Here is an 18,529-nt window from a genome sequence, read left to right on the forward strand (position 1 = left end):
TGTCTTTGTCTCGTCGTTCTTGGTCTTGTTCTTGTTCTTGCTCATTTGAATTTGTTTGCAGCTTGACGGGAGTATGAGCCGAGCACTACCGCTGCGTCATCCCGGCATGAGTTGGCTGCTTGAGGACGATCCCAGCACCAGGGAGCCCACGCTGGATGAGTGTGTGCGCATGGGGACGCTGTTTGGGATGTTCAATAAGTGTCTGCGAGAGATGGGCTTCAGCCGGATGTCCTTTGGGGACAAAATAGTCGAACCGGTGCTGATTGTCATCTTCTGGCTACTGCTGTGGTTCCTTGGCATTCAGGCACTGGGACTTGTGGGATCTCTGTGCATCATCATCATTTACATGCAGGAGTAATCAATGGATGCTTCTGCACGTTTTGGACGACACTGCACAATGGGTTGGTCGAAACCCTTCTATTCGCCGGCCCTGCTGCCACGCTGACTAATAGAGGCTTTGGAGCGATCAGTGGAGGAATAAAGCTGTTTGTTCAAGATGCAAAAGAATGTTTTACTTTTTTTTTTTTTTTCTTTCTTTCTTTCTTTCTTTCAAATATGCATCTGTGTGTCGGATACCAATGGTGACTTACGCAGTGTCAACCCTTGAGGCCTTTTTGCAATTGCTCGCACTTTGAGGTGATCTACTGTATATCTGGGAAGGGGGGGGGGGTAAATTGATACAAAAGAACAAATACACTCTTTTAATTTCAAGATAAGAAGGCTCGGTCCTCTTTTCCTTTCCGGTTGGTACCAGTATGATTTGGTTGAGATGAGCTCATTGTTCAGTCACGCCCTTCCACATCAAGCAATACTGTCCTTTGGACCTTGCTTTGTGCAATGGGTCAGTAAAGTTCACTCCTGCTGATTGTATTCTTCCAGGGGAAACTATAATAAAGTTCCTTTTTGCAAAGTGTAGAGGTTTCTTCCGACCGCTAGAGGGCATCGGGCTATCAGCTCGTGTTGATTGCTTCTGTCTGCGTCACGCTTTCCGCCGGTGTTCCGCCGGTGTTCCGCCGGTGTTGCTGCTTTCCTCTCTCTTCGCGTCCTGTCTGGAGCTTCACGCGCAGCCAACTTTCCCTTTGTAAGTTTCCCATTTGACTTGTGATTGGTCGCGCGTGTGTTTCGAGTGCTCGCTGCACGTTGAGTTGATTGTGGTGATTGCTGAAACTTTCACAAGCGTTTGCAGAGCTCGCTGAAAGTGCGTGTGTACGTTTGATTGTGGTGATTGCTGAAACTTTCACAAGCGTTTGCAGAGCTCGCTGAAAGTGCGTGTGTACGTTTGCACAGCTCACGCATCCGTCAGTCGACAGTTTGTGCGTGCCAGTGAGCAGTGCGCGCAGGGGGCTGGCGACTCGGTATATAATACCCTTTTCGACAGCTCAGAAACCAGAGAACCTTCATCGTCAGCCATTCGCACTCCCAAGTCAAGCTGGGATGGGAACGAAGCCAGGGTGTCCGAAGTTCGCAGTCCGACAATTGACAGTACATCACTCTTGGGCTTCAAATGACCTTTTCTACCTTGGTTTATTAAGGACAAAGCTTTCTGACGACTCTTGTCAGTGGCCATCATAAAGTCAAGGTCGAGTACAGATAAATATACACGTACATCATTTACACTGAACTCACATGTCAGCAAACGGCCGAGACATGCGTAACTGTGAGCGTCTGTCAAAGAAATGATCCCTAAAAAAGAAATACCGACACTATACATATTGGTGCTCAAAGCGTCACTAGTGTCTTCAGTGTCCATTGCCTCCCTCCGACAGAATGCGGCTGGGCTCCGTGAACTTAGCCGTAGCGATGTAGAACAAAGCGGGCCCGGGCACCAGGGCCAACAGCGGCAGGTCCTGCTCCAGCTTGTCCAGCCGTGAGATGGAGATGATGCCATATGCGTGGAGCAGCCAGTGACTGAACAGGACAACCAAGCGCTTCTTCTTAGCAACCAGGTTCTTAAAAGACTGTTAGAAGACGAGCGGCAGAGAAAGGAAAAGCGGCTCGCATTAGTAAAGGCAAAATGATGGGGAAAAGTTCACTGGGCCAAAACAAAACAAGATGATGGAAAAGGAGAATGACTAGCATATGTGTTAAAAGTTAAAGTCCCAATGATCATCGTCACACACACATCTGGGTGTGGCGAAATGTGTCTCTGCATTTAACCCATCCCCGTGTGATTTTTGATCCATCCCCTGAGGGAGCAGTGAGCAGCAGCGGTTCCCAATGCTTAACAGTGTTTGGATGCGCGCAATACAAACTGTTGTTGAGGACAGACAACCAATAAGTCCATTTCAAAATAGAAATAACACATTGAAGGAAGGTGGAATAGTCTTACCTGTATCTCAGAAGCAGACATGTACACGGCCAAAGTGACGAGAGACAGGACAAGTATCATGTAGGGAAATGCGTAGTCTGAAAGAACCAAATGTAAAGCGTAGAGTGAAGAAAAAGTGGTGTGGTGTGGTGAGGTGAGGTGAGAAAGAGCAGCGCAGAGCAGAGCAGAGCAGCGCAGCGCAGAGCAGAGCAGAGCAGAGCGTGTACTCACAGAGCAATCCCCCACCCACTGCCTGAAGCACAGTGAGGATGGGGAAGAAGTACAGAGCAGCGTAGATGCTCTTAAATCGATCCGATTTGCCCAAACCGCACGCTATCTTTTTCACCAACAGGGGGCGCAGCATCATCATCAGCACCAAGCAGAAGGCGTAATAGATTAAAACAATGGTGTATCTGACAAGGAGAAACATTGAGAAGAAATCAGTCTGACATTGATTTTTCTACACTGCCTCCCTCCACTAACACACCCTTCCTTCTTTCTTTCTTTCTTTCTTTCTTTCTTTCTTTCTTTCTTTCTTTCTTTCTTTCTTTCTTTCTTTCTTTCCTTCCCTCCTTCCTTCCTTCCTTCCTTCCTTCCTTCCTTCCTTCCTTCCTTCCTTCCTTCCTTCCTCGTCTGGCAGACATTGAAATATTCCCACATTTCTGCTAGTATGATAAGCTATTAAGAACACCGGTGCACGCGGCAGTCCTTACAGTGGGTAGACGGCCTCCTGGGTGCAGTGCAACGTGTTGATGTAGTCGGGGCTGGGATTATACAGCATGGTGTACCAGTCCGACAGCATCTGGACTCGACACGAGTTGATACCGAGCGTCCCTATGGGCTCCGTGACCAACAACGTGAGCACGGCAGACGCGCTGCACTCCAACAAGGCTGTGACGTGCTGCAGCAGAGCACTGGAACTGATGCCACAAAATGTTGTTGTTAAGCTAGGCAAAAAGCACTTTCCATCACCTGGAAGACTGACAATGGACACAGGCTATTGTTGCTTTGCTCATAGTTTGGAGAAGGTTTTGCAATACGTCCTCACCTCTTCTTACCGGAATACCACTCAATGAAGAACCAGTGAAGGACGAGAGGTAGCATGCCCATAAAGCCCAGATAGAGCCAATCATAAAGTTGAGGCGACTCAGTGCAACGTTCACACACTTTTTGGTGGTTGGCCCGCTCTCCACGAGGGCAAACCTGCAGTCCATCAAAAGACAAATTCTTTTTTTACGACTTGCATCAAAGTTGCAATTCAAAACTGCAGAACAAAACACACACACACACACACACACACACACACCATTGTTGAGTGCAAAAATGGACAACTCACTCCAAATTTGACAATGATCAAAGTGCTCTTTGCCGCCGTGCATATCATTCCAAATCCACAAAACTTGATTAGTCCCCCACTCATGTTGTAGCGACCAATTCACACTGATTGCGGAACAGATGCGTTGCGGAGTCCGTTACAGAATCCGTAAATGCAATGCACACACCTTGGTGCGTGTTTGGAAATCGGCACCCGCAAGATCACGGGGGCTCGTGCTGATCCCCGCTGTGGGTTATTTTTCCTCCTGTTCATATTTTTACGTTGTTAGTAGGTTTATACTTACACCACAGTCTCTTTCCACCGACCCATTGAACATTATTCTGCCACAGTACAGTCCTGGACACGTTGCGCTCATGGCCACACCTGTTAGGGAGGGAGGAATGGATGGAGGGATGGATGGAGGGAGGGATGATGGATGGGTGGATGGATGGATGGAGGGAGGGAGGGAGGGATGGATGGATGGATGGATGGATGGATGGATGGATGGATGGATGGATGGATGGATGGATGGATGGATGGATGGATGGATGGATGGATGGATGGATGGATGGCCGGCCATATGTTACTGATTACCAATTCAGAATTCAACATTGTTCGCATATTGATTTGAAATGCGTACAGAAATGTGTTGCAGCATCAAATGGAGAAATCAGTTGTGCTTCGCTAACACTGATCGCACACACACAAGCACGCTGGTATATTGGTCAGAAACCTCAATAGAAAAGGCTTTCAAATATCGACGTTTCAAATGTAGTGCTGATTAAATAAGTTTGATGATGCGACATTTTCTGTTCAAATGCCAATCACAACGTGCCATTGTTACGACTACGTACTATGCCTTCGATTGTGTGGCTTAAGCGCAAAGCAACACTTTGGCCAAACCCAAAACGCGTTGACGTCTTCAGTCCTATTCTTCTGCTAGCCGCGTTGCTTCAACCATCGAGAACACGGCCTGAACGTACTCTCAAATCCAACTCGATGTATTTGATGCGATCATGCGATCATTCGAATTTGAGGAAGACTCAACTCGTCAAAACGTCACACGTATCATTTTGACTGGTGTTGATAAATAGTACTAACCCAACATTGCAAACGAATGGAGGCCTCCGTTGATGAGGTAGTTAGTTAGTTTTCAAAATAGAACGGAGTCAACACTTTTCAGCCACCGGGCCGCCGCTGCCATACGTCACGTCGTGCAATACCGACGTAGGCATCTGCACCAAGACACCAACACTGCACTGCCATGAGCGAGTTTCCCCTTTGTGCGACACGTCAAAGTTTCCGCCATATTACATGTGGAAAAAGCAAATGAAATGAAGCGCCTAACCCCCGAACTTCGTAAAAGCGCCAGTCCGTATGCGACATTCGAAGAAGGTTAGAATTCGGAGTGGGACATCAAAATGAGACAGAAGTTGAAATTGTCAGTGTGTTGTTTGCAAAACTTTTCATTATGTATCAATGAATGACCGAGGCTTCTTCTACGCAATGGAGAGCAACACTGCCGCATGCTGGCTGCCCGGCTGGCTGCCCGGCTATGGTGGCACTCCACTGTGCACTTGGAGGCGTTTTTCCGGCCGATAAAAAGAAAAAGGGGGGGAAGAAATGTCACACGCAGCGCGTGGTGGGAAACACAGTGCCTGGCTTCATTCGCACGTTCCAAGTCATCCATATCAAAGATGCTTCTGAGATGACATCATTGTTGAATGAATTCCTGCACAGTGAATGCCGTTTTCAATGCTTTGAACCTTCCTTTTCCAATGGAACCACTATATGTTCCGTCATTTATCTTGTCGCCAATTTCCATCCCGAGACACGATGAACGCAGATGTTGCCATGACAACCCAGTCAACGTCACCAAGGGATGCCATGCAGCGTGCTCAGAAAGAAGGCGTCGACGCGACGTCTCCAATCCGGGGATGGAGGGAGGAAGGAAGGGAGGGAGGGAAGGGCTGAGACGGTGAAGAGGCCGCTGGCTGGAATTTGCAATTAATCAGCAGCCAATGGATCTAGCTTTAAGCACTCGACTTCCGTTGGAAACACCGGAGGAAAAAGCAGTCCACGGAAAATAGATCTATTCATGAACTATCGCAGAATGGACAATGGCTGTTTATTGGGGCAATTTTCCGGAAATGCGGTTTTGCTCAATTGTTGGATTATATTGTTTGCACCCTGCTGTGGCCGCAACGCATTCAGAGAAGGAGGCGAAGCTGGAGACCGCACAATAAAATGGAATATTTTGACCTTGTCAGGTAACTAGTGAGCTAATGAGCTCATTAAATGCAAGAGAGCATGGAAAATGAAGCATATCGTCTGACAGCTCGTGCTAAGGAAATCAAACAATTTATCAACGAGTTATTCTAGCTGTGACGTAAAGTGCTCTTGTTTTCGCATATTTAAATATTCACCCTCGGCGACAACTTTTGGTTGGTTGGTTGGTTGGTTGGTTGGTTGGTTGGTTGGTTGGTTGGTTGGTTGGTTGGTTGGTTGGTTGGTTGGTTGGTTGACGTGAACGCTAACAAATTCGTTTGGCAAAATGTTGCCCCTCTCCGTCTCTGACACTGCTGGTCAAAATGTGAATAAAGCTAAACTATTTGAAGTCATGTAAACAAATAATGGATATCAAAAGAAATCTAAAGCTGTTACCATCACCAGAACCCCAAGATGAAGTGAGTTAGTGGAGCTGCACACTGTGGATCAATCCAGCCTCATTCAATGACCTCTTCATCTTTCGAGGTCCACGGGGAGCCCACGTGACATAGAAGCTCAGATTAAATCAGTGGCGCGCACAAGTCATTATGTCAACAGTCCTCTTCGACTCTTTTAATGTGATATCGCAGAAATGAACATTGGCAGTAAGGCAAGAAGCCATGCAGATGTCTCGTCAGGATTTTGGACTTCACCACTGGATGGTGGAAGACTGCGCGCCTGCCTGCCATCCATCCATCCATCCGTCCGTCCGTCCGTCCGTCCGTCCGTCCGTCCGTCCGTCCGTCCGTCCGTCCGTCCGTCCGTCCGTCCATCCATCCATCCAAAGTAACAATGTATGAAGAGGACCACAATTTAGCTATGGCCATTAGTGGTGACTTTTGAAGGGACAAACTGAGTTTTTGAGCCTCATCAATGGAACCGGCTCCGTGGGCAAGCAGTGGCAGCAGCAGCAGCAGCAGCACCGCCGCCGCCGCCGCCGCCACCACTGACATGGGCGTTTTCAGCACCACAAGTACCCGCGTATCAAGGTAAAGCCTTCCACTGTTTCGATTTGATTCTCTTTTTTTCATTCGTGGTCATTCCAGTATTTATGACTTGAATAATGAAGGCACAAGGAACAGGATAAGGCCCACCCGGCATGAATACTGCAGTAGCTTTATTTGTGATGTGTAGTGTTGTCACAATACCAAAATGTTAACTTTGATACTATAGCGTGATCCCTCGATCGTTTTCCGCCGGAGATGCGTCCTTGGCAATTGAAATCCCAACGTCTTGCCATTTCCAGCACGTAGTGTTTGTTTTTGGCCGCTAGAGGGCGTAGATGAGAAGAGTGTTTTTCTCGCTAGTCCTAACAGCCGCCAGATGGTGCATTTTATTTTCAAACACACACGACTTATCAGATTTCTTCTTCTTCTCGTTTAGGCTCGTTTACGCAGTGAGCAGTTACCTGGCGACCACCGCCTCAGAGGAGGCAACCGTACGGAGCAGCGAAGAAAATGTCCAAGGAACCCACGAGGCAGCACCAGTAGCGAATGCTGCCGAGGCCAACGCGCACACAGCGGTCCTGATGGGCATTTTGGTGGCCGCTCAGGCCCTGGTTCTCCTCTTCATCTTCCTCCTCTCCAGTCTGGGCAACTTTGCGGTCCTGATTGTCATCGTCAAGCACCGGCAGCTGCGGACGGTTACCAACGCCTTCATCATGTCTCTGTCGCTGTCCGACTTCCTGGCGGCCGTCCTCTGCCTGCCCTTCTCCTTTGTCATGCTCTTCAGTAAGGACGGCGGCGTCTGGATGTTTGGAGAAGGTTTCTGCGTGGCTAATGGCTTTTTCAACACCTGCTTTGGAATCGTCTCCACCCTGACTATGACTTTGATCTCCTTTGACCGCTACTACGCCATCGTCAGACAGCCGCGTGCTAAGATGGGGCGGCGGATAGCCGCAAAGTTGCTGATAGGCGTGTGGCTGGCAGCCATCGTTTTCTCTCTTCCGTGGTACGTCTTTGCGCCAAAGTCAAGGCGAGTCCACCGGGAAGGTTTCCCCCACTGTACGTACGTTTTCCATTCGGGGACCTCGCGTCTGGGCACGGCCTATAGCGTTTCGCTCATCACCGTGTGCTTTTTACTGCCGTTTGCCCTCATGTGTTTCTGCCATTACAAGATCTGCAAGACGGTCCGTCTCTCTGAAATCCGCGTGCGACCGGTCACCACCTATTCGTACTTGCTCCGATTCTACAGCGAGATGCGCACCGCCACCACCGTTCTCATTATGATTGTTTTGATCATTTTCTGCTGGGGTCCCTATTGTCTGATGGGCTTGATCAGCGCATTAGGGGACTACACATTCAACCCGGTGATGGACACGCTGGCCATCTGGCTGGCCTGGACAAACGGAGCCGTCAACCCGCTGATCTATGCCTTGAGAAACCCCAATATAGCCATGTTGCTGGGACGGAGTCGAGAAGACGGCTATCGGAGCCGACACATAGCCGCGTACTTGTCCAGCCGCATCCAGAAGCGAGAGATGGGACTCAACCGAGTGGAAAGGATAAGGGATCATCGCTATGTAGTAAGTCGGGTGGGAGTTCATCATAAGAACAGGAGCAGCAGCAGCAGCAGCAGCAGACTCTCGAGTTCAAGTCCAGGAAAAGAACCCAGGGGAGAGAGTGCAATGTGGGCCTGTAAGAACCGTGCCGTGTTTTTCTGCAGGGATACCAAGTCAGAAAGCACAACACTCCCCAACTTTGTCAGTGCCCCAATTATGACCACAGCTGACACAAGCCTATGAACTTGCAAAAAGTGGTGGGGGCATTTGATTTGCGCATGTTTGATTGTTTTCCAAAGAAAGCTTTTGCATTTCAATTGAGATGGTTGTTCTTTGCCGTGGACCGACTGCTTTCGTGTTCCGGTAAGAGCCTTACAGTAAAATGCTCCCGTTGCTTCCAATGGCTTTGGCTTTGTATTTTTTCCCCTCAATTGAACAAAAAGAGTAAGGATTTGACCTTTGGTTAGGATTTTGTGTCACCGAGTGATGAAGTCCGCAGCTCTGCGCAGAGACGGCGAGGAGCCGTCTGCTAGCTGCGCGGATGTTGGTGGCAGGCAGCTGGAAAGGAGCGGTCGGAGGTGCTGGAGCCGCCGGAGGTGGCCGGCAGATGACGAGAGCTCTGCTGGCGAGGATCTCCGGCGCTGGGACAGCCAGGTACAAAGCAACTCTGCCGTACTGCTTACTATAAGCCAGTAGAAAGAAATACTTTTCTGCCTGCCAGCAAACTTTCCTCCTTCCACTTGGAGCTAACTGTTAAGGCCCCAGAATGTAGCTTAACTCATTCTTTCCTGGAGGCATTTTTCCCCACAAACCGTAATGGCCGCAAGTGATGTACGCTCTCAAATGAAACCGTTTCAACTCCCCCCAAAAAACAACCCATAGCAAACGTCTGACAAATACAAACGAGCACTTTGCCGGAATAAGATTGGCATTCTACCGAATGGTCATCCAGGACAGCGCATGCATGCCCCAGCCAGTATTGATGGCCTGCGACTGTGCTGTGAGCCATCACAATGCACAATGCGTTGATTTAGTGCAATAATGCTTGCTTGATCGTTTCTCACTGGCAAAATGCGTCACTATAGGAACAAACGGAAGCAAGAACAAATGAGTAGCTAATGAGGAAGTAGGGTGAATGCCAATTAGACATGACGTAGTTTCAGCATGCGGGGGGAATGAAGGAAATATTTGAGGTATGCATTCTAAGAGCTGCAATCTCTGTACAGAAGCAGGCAAACAAGCTTCTCGCTCGCTCGCTCGCTCTGAATGCCATGGCAGAAAATCGAGTGGGTGAGGTCGGGGTGTGACTGCCTGGAGCAGGAATGCAGTCGTGTGTGTTTTGGCTCTCCCCATAACTGCGTGCACTGTCAACCTGCCTCATCTGGAGAACCAAACGCAGCTCGGTTTTGCTCGTTGGAATCAGACAGCAGAGGAGACCTTGCGTGAAGAGTTTTGCCTCAAGATTAGGGGAAAGAAACAAACGAGCCGATGTGGAAGATGCACGGGTTTCATTTTTGATGCAATCCACCAAATGACATGACTTTGGATGATCCTTTTCTTAAATAGCAGCCAGGGGTTTCATCTCCTTCGAGATCTGGGCTGTTGGTGGAAAGTGGAGGCAACAAGGCAACTTTTTTGTCCATTTTGTCGCCGCTGTTGGTTGTAAGCATAGAACGGCACACGCACACGCACACACACACACACACACACACACACACACACACACACACACACACGTAAAGACAAGAAATGAGTTGAAATGTTTCAATGACAGCCGCTGACATCTTCTGGTACCTGCCAAATATGGCATCGCACTGCATCACGCAGGAGCTCGTCTCATCCATCCTACATAGGTCAAGAGTTTCGTAGCCCGCTGCATTGCTACCCTTTTGTCACATTGTTGTAGAAATGAAGCTGGAAGGGTGTGCACATGACTGGAATACTTGAGTGCTTTTTTGCATTGGAACTTGAAAGCAAGCGCTCTTGTTTCCGGAAACTGGCCGCAGTTGGCCAGGAGAATAGAAGAGAAAGAAAATGGTTTGTCTCGACATAACGTTTGAAACAGAGGCATGTCGTGTTTTCATATCATGTCCATGAGAATGTCAGTCCCATGTTGGCACTGCACTGTCCGCTAAATTGTTATCTCTCAAGCTGTGTTAGCCACCGTTTTTTCTATCGTTCAATCTCTTTTGGTAGCGGATACAATGATGGCAAAGCAAAGAAGCAAAACTCACTGTTACGTAAATATGCCGAGCGTCCCAGCATTGTTTTGTGTTACATTTCAAAGTAGCTAAGCTCCCCATCATTACAGACTAATAGCAAAATGTCATTGGCCTCACTCACGCGCTATTGAAAAGAATCATGAATGAACAAAATGATTCATTATGTGTAGTGTCGCGATTATGCAAAGTGGCGGTTATCATTAATAACAGACGAGAGGAATTAGCCATGACGGAGCGCCACTGTGCACCGAGTACTGCTTTGCACATTGCCCGCCACAGCACAGCACAGCACAAGGTGCGCGCTTGGATTCCAGCTCCCGCACTTTGCGTGCACTTTGCATGTTGTGCGAGTGCGTGCGTTTGGGACTTGGTCTACGTGCGGAAAGGGGCTGATTTTTTTCTTTTTTTTTTTTTTTTTGTTCCACCCTCCATTCCAACAGGAAACAGCACCGTAAGAGACAGTGCTCATTTCATCTGGTAAATTGTGACAGCGCTCATCCAAAAGGGTCAATGCAAATGTTCTGCCTGTCATATTGTGCACGTGTACCCAGCCCGGCCCGGCCCGGCCCAGCCCAGCCAATGAAAAGAGAATGACTGTCACGCTCAAGATATAAGCCTCGCTCTTCTGTTTTTAGGCAAGACTTTTCAGTGGGTGGCAGGGAACATGACATCTGAGGGGGGGCACCTCTTTGCCACCTTATTCCCTTGCTGTTTCAAGAAGGAGCAACCAGAAATAAGCCACTTGCAGCACAATGCCAGTGCAGCGGCGGCACTGGAGCCCACCTTAGCGATGCCCCCCGCCCAAGAGCTGGACGCTATGTTCGCCGAGCTGGTGGTGAGTCGAGCTGGTGGTGAGCCCAAGCCGCTTGCAGCTTCCTCTGATCTTCCCCCTGTCTTGAAGGACGAACTGGACCTGACAGAGGAACACCGAGCTGGGATGTTTGCATTGCCGGCGGAGAAAAAATGGAAGCTTTACTGGAGTAAGAAGATGGTAAGAAGCACATCTCATCGAGCCCAAATGTTGCTTTCCTTCAGCGTGCGTGTGGAATTGCGCTGCCAATGGCAATTTCGTTTGGCTCATATGGGTTTGTATCTCAGGAGGTAGAAGAGAATAAAGGAGCAACTAGCCTTCCAGAGTATTATATCGACCAGCTACATTTAATGGCCGCTGTAAGTAGATGATGATTTCTTTTGACAATGAAATAAATGGAGAGTTTCAAAATAGCTTGCTTTTGATCGTTTGTACGTCTGTCTGTCTGTCTGTCAGAGAAAGACCTTGCTGGTCATGGAGGATGAAGAAGATCTGCGAAGACAACGGCTTGTCGAAGGCCTCAAAACAGCTCTGAGGACACAACCCATGAGGTACGTTCCTTCGCACTGGAGGCTACAATTACCGGAGAGGGCGTTCCGACCGACCGAGCGAGGTCTCGGATTCGGAGGCGTTGGCTTTCATCCCCGCCGCTTGGCGCCCGGCTCCGGAGAGAGAGCCGGGGATCGCGGCTCGAAGAAGCCGACCGACGGCAGCGCCTTATCTGCAAAAAGCAGAGATGCCGCGCTGAAGTCACCAAAGCCGCCGTCCGTCTCCCTCGACTGCGCTCGCTCTCTGACTCTCAAAGTCTTTGTACGTCCTTTTCGACTCGTTGCGGCTCTCTGCTTGATCTCACGCAGGTTTGTCACAAGGTTTATGGATCTGGACGGCCTATCGTGTCTCTTGAACTTTCTCAAGTCAATGGACGACGAGACGACCGAGTCTCCCGTCCACACCTCTTTGATTGGCTGCGTCAAGGCTCTGATGAACAACTCGCAGGGAAGAGCTCACGTTCTGGGACACGGCCAGAGCATCGACATCATCGCCCAAAGCCTCGCCGCGGAAAACCTTAAAACCAAGGTACGCCGATGCCAGCGTCAGCAACGGAATGCAACGTTGCCTTTTGAGAAGCGGTTTCGAAGGCCCCAATCAGCCATCTGATGTGGACTAACATTGACAAAGGTCAGCGTATTGCTTTAGGTGCGACTCTTGTCATTTGGTGAATGTGCACGTGTCTCGCCTTTGTTCGAAGAAACGACATGTCAACGTCTCTTGGCAAGCTACGTATTGGAGAATGCGCGACTTTGATTGTCTTTCTCCTAGGTTGCCGTTCTGGAGATTCTGGGCGCAGTTTGCCTGGTGCCCGGAGGCCATAAGAAAGTACTGGAGGCCATGCTCAACTACCAGACCTTTGCCTCCGAGAGAACCCGCTTCCAGGTCACACTGTTACCCAAACACATATTGAGCCATTGATTTGGCGCCCTTGAGTTCATTTGAAAGCTGACGTCCGAGGCCCCGCGGCAAGCAGTCAATAGCCGTCGCCCGAGTTCCTGGCATCTTGTTGACATTTAAAGCTTCGGATGTGCAAGGAGGATCCGGCGCATCATTTTTGCATTTTGTCCGTGTGCAAAGTGTCATTTTGATTGATTGATTGATTGATTGATTGATTGATTGATTGATTGATTGATTGATTGATTTTGAACATCCAAAACAAAAAAGAAAAAACAAAACAAATCACACTCTAAAGTGCCACATATAAGTCCATACAACAAACAAACAAAATATAAACCAACAAACAGAAAAAATACATACATAAATAAATAATAATAATAATACACAAGTAAATAAATCAATAATCATTGTAACCCTTCCCCATCATCGGATGTGCAAGGAGGATCCGGCGCATCATTTTTGCATTTTGTCCGTGTGCAAAGTGTCATTGTAACCCTTCCCCATCGCCGGATGTGCATGGAGGATCCGGTGCATCATTTCTGCATTTTGTCCGTGTGCAAAGTGTCATTGTAACCCTTCCCCATCATCCTCTCGTTCACCAATGATTGGATTTGTTCGGAAACAGCCACATCACTGCGCGTGATGCTGATTTTGTGCAGACACTGGTGACGGACCTGGATCGAGCCACAGGTCGCTACAGAGATGAAGTGAACCTGAAGACTGCCATTATGTCCTTCATTAACGCCGTGCTGAGCCAAGGACCAGGCGAGGTAAAAGCTGTTAGTGTGCCACCTCAGCAACTCTTATTGTGTTGGATTGTCTTGGCTTTTTTTTTTTTCTTTTTTTCCTTCTTTCTCTTCAGAGCAGTTTGGAGTTCCGTATCCATTTACGCTACGAGTTCCTGATGTTAGGCATCCAGACAGTCATTGATAAACTTCGCTCCCACGATAATGCCACTCTGGACAGGTGTGTGATGACTGAAAGGGCAATTTGTAGCCTTATTCTTTTGCCACTTGGCAAGCATATAGCAACTATGTGTTGTCTTGCAGACATCTGGACTTTTTTGAAATGCTGAGGAATGACGACGAGCTGCAGTTGGCCAAACGTTTTGACCTTGTGAGCCAGCCAGCCAGCCAGCCAGCCAGCCAGCCAGCCAGCCGCTCGCTCGCTCGCTCGGTCCCCGTCCATGAAATACAACCCGTGACGACGATTGCCATGCCGAATATGATTCTATGGCTGATTTCAGGTTCATGTGGAAACCAAGAGCGCAAGCCAGATGTTTGAGTTGATCAGGAAACGTCTATCGCACACGGAAGCTTACCCTCACCTCCTGTCTGCGCTACAGCATTGTCTCATGATGCCGTGTAAGGCAATTTACAATGGATACAAATGGATTTCAACTCTATGTAAGAGTGTGTCTCTCCCTTCCTTGCATACTTGCTTCCTTCTTTGCTTCCTTCCTTGCTTCCTTCTTTGCTTCCTTCCTTGCTTCCTTCCTTGCTTCCTTCTTTGCTTCCTCCCTCCCTCCCTCCCTTCCTTCCTGTTGTGGATTCACAGTTAAGCAAAACAGTACCACGATTCAATATTGGGTGTTGTTGGATCGGATTGTTCAGCAGCTGGTCCTGCAGACTGACAAAGGGGAAAATCCTGACGTTGCACCCTTGGAAGACTTCAATGTTCAAAATATCGTTCGAATGTAAGTCTAAGTATTAATTGCCCACAAAAGTTGCCTTCAACCTCATCTGTTTATGTTTTGCTCAAAAGGCTAGTCAAGGAAAATGAAGTCAGACATTGGAAAGATCAAGCAGATGCAATGAGAAAAGGTGAGGAGAACGCAAGCGTGAGGTTCAATGCTTTCAAGACATCTCAACCCCCCCTGTCCCCAGATCATCAGGCGCTCAAACAACGCTTGGAAAAGAAAGAACGGGAGTGTGAGGCCAAGAACAAGGAGAAAGAAGACATGATGACAATGCTCAACAAGTTGAAAGACAAACTGGAGCGGGAGAGCAATGAACACAAACAAGCCCAACAACAACTGGCCCAAGTGTCGGCGCGCCTGAGCCAACTCGCTTCTTCCGTATGTTTGCCAGCGACACTGCGGTGAAACTAACTCAACTCAAACTCCCGTCTGGGTTCCACACTTTGAATTGATTTTTGGGGGTTTTCCATCCAAAACTCTACTATTTTATTTGAATGTGTGCTTTTGTCCACCGAGCCAAAGCGAAAGAAATCAGCAAGGTCATCTGCTCATTTGTCATTTGCAGAGTGTTCCGGGCGGCCCTCCTGTCACACCAGGAGGTTTGCTTCCATCTCCTGCTCTTCCTCCGCCCCCACCGACGTTTGGCAATACTCCATTTGCTCCTCCTCCACCACCACCGCCTCCACCTCCTCCTCTAGGAGCTCCTCTCGGAAGTATAAGGCAGAAAAATATTCCGCAGCCAGACAACCCAATGAAGTCCTTCAACTGGAGCAAGCTTCCTGAGGTACGAGTATTGATTGCTGCCTGCCTGCCTGCCTGCCTGCCTGCCGGCCTGACTGACTTGATAGTAAGGTGGCGGGGGGGGGTCGCTCTGGTCTAGCCTGCAGATAGCTAAAGCACTCCCATTCACTGCTCCCAATAACAATCCAATGACACCTAATAGATGATTTTTTTTTTTTTGATTTTTTTTTTTTATACCCCCCTCCCCCCAAGAGCAAAATAAAAGGCACCATCTGGACCGAAATTGACGATCTGGAGGCATTCAAAGTCCTGGATCTTGCAGAATTCCAGCAGACGTTCTCAGCTTACCAGAGGCCACAAGTGCGTCGCTTGACACCGCTTCTGTGTTTGGGATCTTCACACTGAACAATTTCCCCGTTTAACAGAAAGAAAGCGATGACGACAACGCCGTGGTGAAGAGAGTCAAAGAGCTTTCTGTGATCGACGGTCGCAGAGCGCACAACTGCAACATTCTCCTTTCGCGGTCAGTCAGCAAAAAGCCACGGCCAGAGCCATTGCAGGAAATGGAAAGATCAAAGAAAAGCAAAGCAAAGCAAAGAAAAGCAAAGAAAATGGCCTGATGGCAATGTTTTGCTTTTCTGCGCCGCCGTCCGTGACAGGCTCAAACTGACAAATGGGGAAATTCGCTCCGCAATCCTATCCATGGACGAACAGGAAGATCTGCCAAGAGACATGCTGGAACAGGTAACGCGTGCCAACTATTCTAGCTCACAATCCAGTGCACTATTCGTAGATTCACTATGCTGCATGTTTTCTGGCCTTCTTCTCCAATCAGTTTTTGGCACGTGCTTTCATTTTTACAGCAGAGCCAAACATGAAGCTAGCTGCATGCATTTCATGTATGTTGTGTTTGTGTGCGTGTGATTCAGCTTCTAAAATTTGTTCCTGAAAAAAATGACATTGAACTGCTGGAGGAACACAAGCACGAACTGGAGCGGATGGCCAAAGCGGACCGCTTCCTCTATGAAATGAGCAGGTGGGACGAGCTTGGTTTGTCCCAGAACATCAACTTTGGAGTGACTTCTTGAGCACTGGATTCCTCTAGCTTGGCTTTCCCTCTCTTTTAGGAAAGGCGCCGTCATTTTCTAACATAAAAGTGTTTCCAATGCGAATCGAATCATGTTTTGAGCCCAAAGCTTGGTCTTCCCTCGCATCCTCCCTCGCATCCTCCCTCCCTCGCATCCTCCCTCCCTCCCTCCCTCCCTCCCATTTGAGCTGGCCTCCGTTCCGTTTCCCTTCTAGGATCAACCACTACCAACAGAGACTTTTGGCTCTTGACTTGAAGAAAAGGTTTGCTGAAAGGGTGGCTGACATCAAACCCAAAATCAAAGGTGACCTCTTGAGCAAGGCGCTCGCTGCAAAAAGGTGCGTGTCCGCCCGACGTCATTGGCAGGCCTTCTTCTTCTTCTTCTTCTTTTCAGCTTTGCGCGCCGCATCCAGGGAGGTGACCCAGAGCCAAACGCTGCGGCAACTCTTGGAAGTGGTTCTGGCCTTGGGCAACTACATGAATAAAGGACAGCGGGGAAACGCTTGCGGATTCAAAGTTTCCAGTTTGAACAAGATTGCCGACACCAAGTCGAGCATTGACAAGTACGCTTTCCCGTTGCCTACACGTACAGCGTACTCGAGCAAGCTATGAAATGGAGTCCATTTGCAGAAACCTCACTCTGCTCAACTACATTGTCACCGTGTTGGAGAAAAAGTTCCCTGGCTTTGTGGCCCTGAGCCAAGAGTTGAGAAATGTGCCAGAAGCTGCAAAAGTCAAGTAAGTGCAACTGCCTTTGCCTTGGCTTACTTTCTTTCTTCACCGTCTCGCCGTCTGTCTGTCTGTCTTTCTTTCAGTATGAAAGAATTGGAGAAAGACATTAACAATTTGCGATCCGCCATCAAAAGTGTCGAAGCGGTAAGAGTACATCTTTTTTTTTCTTCTCCTTCATCAAAACTAGAGGTATGGGCCGACTGGAAGTTTTCATTCCTTTTTGAGGGCTCTTGTGGAGATGAACGAGAGACATAGCGCTCGCTACAAGGAGACCTAGCGTCCACGTAGTATTTTCAATGCCTCTTTCTACGTATGTGTCTCCCTGCACTTGCAGGAACTCCAGTACCAGCAAAGTCAAAGCTCTTTAGGCTCAACGGATCGATTTGTTCCTGTGGTCACGCAGTTCCTTACTGTGGCATCCTTCACTTTATCGGAAGTGGAGGAGTCCTATGTTGAGGCAAAACATCTGGTAAGTTATTTCTCGTCAAGCGTTGCTCGAACTTGAACTTTCATCAACGCTCACGCTTGAAGCTCGGCAAAGCACTACAACACTTTGGAGAAGACTCGGCCAAGCTGGAGCCCGACGAATTCTTCGGCATCTTCGATACGTTCCTCTCGTCTTTCTCCGAGGCCAAACAGGCCAACGAGGACGCGGCCCGACGCAAGGAGGAGGAAGAAAAACGCAAACTCCTGGAGGCCACGGTATGGAAGGCGGCGGCGTCTCCGTAGTTGCAGCAGTCTGATGTTACAGTAAAAAAAAAACCAACAACAACCTCACTTTCGCAGATTGCAATATTGTGGACAAATACTATACGTGTTCAACATTGCTTTTGGTTGCTTTTCTCCAGATGAAGAGAGAGCGGGAGCAGAAGGCAAAGAAATCTCAAGTCAATGTGCAAGGAGACGAGGGAGGTGAATTTGATGACTTGGTGTCCGCACTTCGCTCCGGCGAAGTGTTTGACAAGGACCTGTCCAAAATGATTCGCAAAAGACATCGGCGACAAGAAACTGTCAGCAACAACCGGGAGAGACCGGCGACAAAGCTCTACCGCTGACGTGTGAGTGAAGAGCAACCTCCAGCATCTCCTTCAAGGCCTGCTATGCTATAGCAGTATTACAGTATCGGACCACGCGGTCGCAGGGACGCCACACGCGTATGAAGGAAGCCGTGTCCGTAACCTGTCTCGCAGTATTGGAATTCATTTGAAATTTGATTTGCCTTTTGTCTTTCAACTCGACCTTTGACCAAGAACAAAGAGCACGGGCCAAGGGATTTCTCCATACAATGCAAAGGCCATGATTATTAAAAGTATTCAAATATAGAGCCCATGTAGAATTGTTCTGAATTTCATTGGAACGTAAAGGACAAATGATGCTTTTCAGTCCCAGCGGCGGCC

General features: G+C 48.6%; 3 protein-coding genes across 5 annotated transcripts; 2 read left to right on the plus strand and 1 right to left on the minus strand.

Annotated features, from left to right (window-relative positions):
• Window positions 1-357: 357 nt before the first annotated feature.
• On the plus strand, window positions 358-8,708 carry LOC125981196 (G-protein coupled receptor 135). Its single transcript, XM_049741086.2, has 3 exons — window positions 358-1,081; window positions 6,482-6,880; window positions 7,275-8,708. The coding sequence occupies exons 2-3, from the start codon at window positions 6,765-6,767 to the stop codon at window positions 8,632-8,634; spliced, it is 1,476 nt and encodes a 491-aa protein (XP_049597043.1). The 5' UTR covers window positions 358-1,081; window positions 6,482-6,764; the 3' UTR covers window positions 8,635-8,708.
• Window positions 1,506-4,878, minus strand: jkamp (jnk1/mapk8 associated membrane protein). Of its 2 annotated transcripts, XM_049741106.1 has the most exons (7): window positions 4,725-4,878; window positions 3,928-4,007; window positions 3,357-3,511; window positions 3,022-3,228; window positions 2,540-2,721; window positions 2,330-2,406; window positions 1,506-1,958 (listed from the first exon to the last, which is right to left on the minus strand). In XM_049741106.1, the coding sequence occupies exons 1-7, from the start codon at window positions 4,729-4,731 to the stop codon at window positions 1,740-1,742; spliced, it is 927 nt and encodes a 308-aa protein (XP_049597063.1). In that variant the 5' UTR covers window positions 4,732-4,878; the 3' UTR covers window positions 1,506-1,739. The 2 variants fall into 2 exon arrangements, with proteins under 2 accessions (XP_049597063.1, XP_049597064.1); XM_049741107.2 differs by lacking the exon at window positions 3,928-4,007 and having other exon boundaries at window positions 4,725-4,858.
• A 992-nt stretch (window positions 8,709-9,700) lies between the features above and the next one.
• daam1a (dishevelled associated activator of morphogenesis 1a) lies at window positions 9,701-18,454 on the plus strand. Of its 2 annotated transcripts, none has more exons than XM_049741079.2 (26): window positions 9,701-10,053; window positions 11,249-11,448; window positions 11,515-11,604; window positions 11,712-11,783; window positions 11,881-11,975; window positions 12,282-12,501; window positions 12,745-12,858; window positions 13,533-13,643; window positions 13,736-13,839; window positions 13,923-13,989; window positions 14,120-14,237; window positions 14,431-14,569; window positions 14,638-14,696; window positions 14,760-14,950; window positions 15,138-15,356; window positions 15,566-15,673; window positions 15,739-15,836; window positions 15,973-16,057; window positions 16,243-16,349; window positions 16,616-16,704; window positions 16,795-16,963; window positions 17,031-17,138; window positions 17,216-17,276; window positions 17,467-17,601; window positions 17,674-17,834; window positions 17,981-18,129. In XM_049741079.2, exons 2-26 carry the CDS (start codon window positions 11,278-11,280, stop codon window positions 17,982-17,984), a joined length of 2,895 nt encoding a protein of 964 aa, XP_049597036.1. In that variant the 5' UTR covers window positions 9,701-10,053; window positions 11,249-11,277; the 3' UTR covers window positions 17,985-18,129. The 2 variants fall into 2 exon arrangements, with proteins under 2 accessions (XP_049597036.1, XP_049597035.1); XM_049741078.2 differs by having other exon boundaries at window positions 9,707-10,053; window positions 17,664-17,834; window positions 17,981-18,454.
• The last annotated feature ends 75 nt before the right edge of the window (window positions 18,455-18,529 follow it).

Source organism: Syngnathus scovelli, chromosome 14 (assembly GCF_024217435.2).
Source record: "Syngnathus scovelli strain Florida chromosome 14, RoL_Ssco_1.2, whole genome shotgun sequence".
NCBI lineage: Eukaryota > Metazoa > Chordata > Actinopteri > Syngnathiformes > Syngnathidae > Syngnathus > Syngnathus scovelli.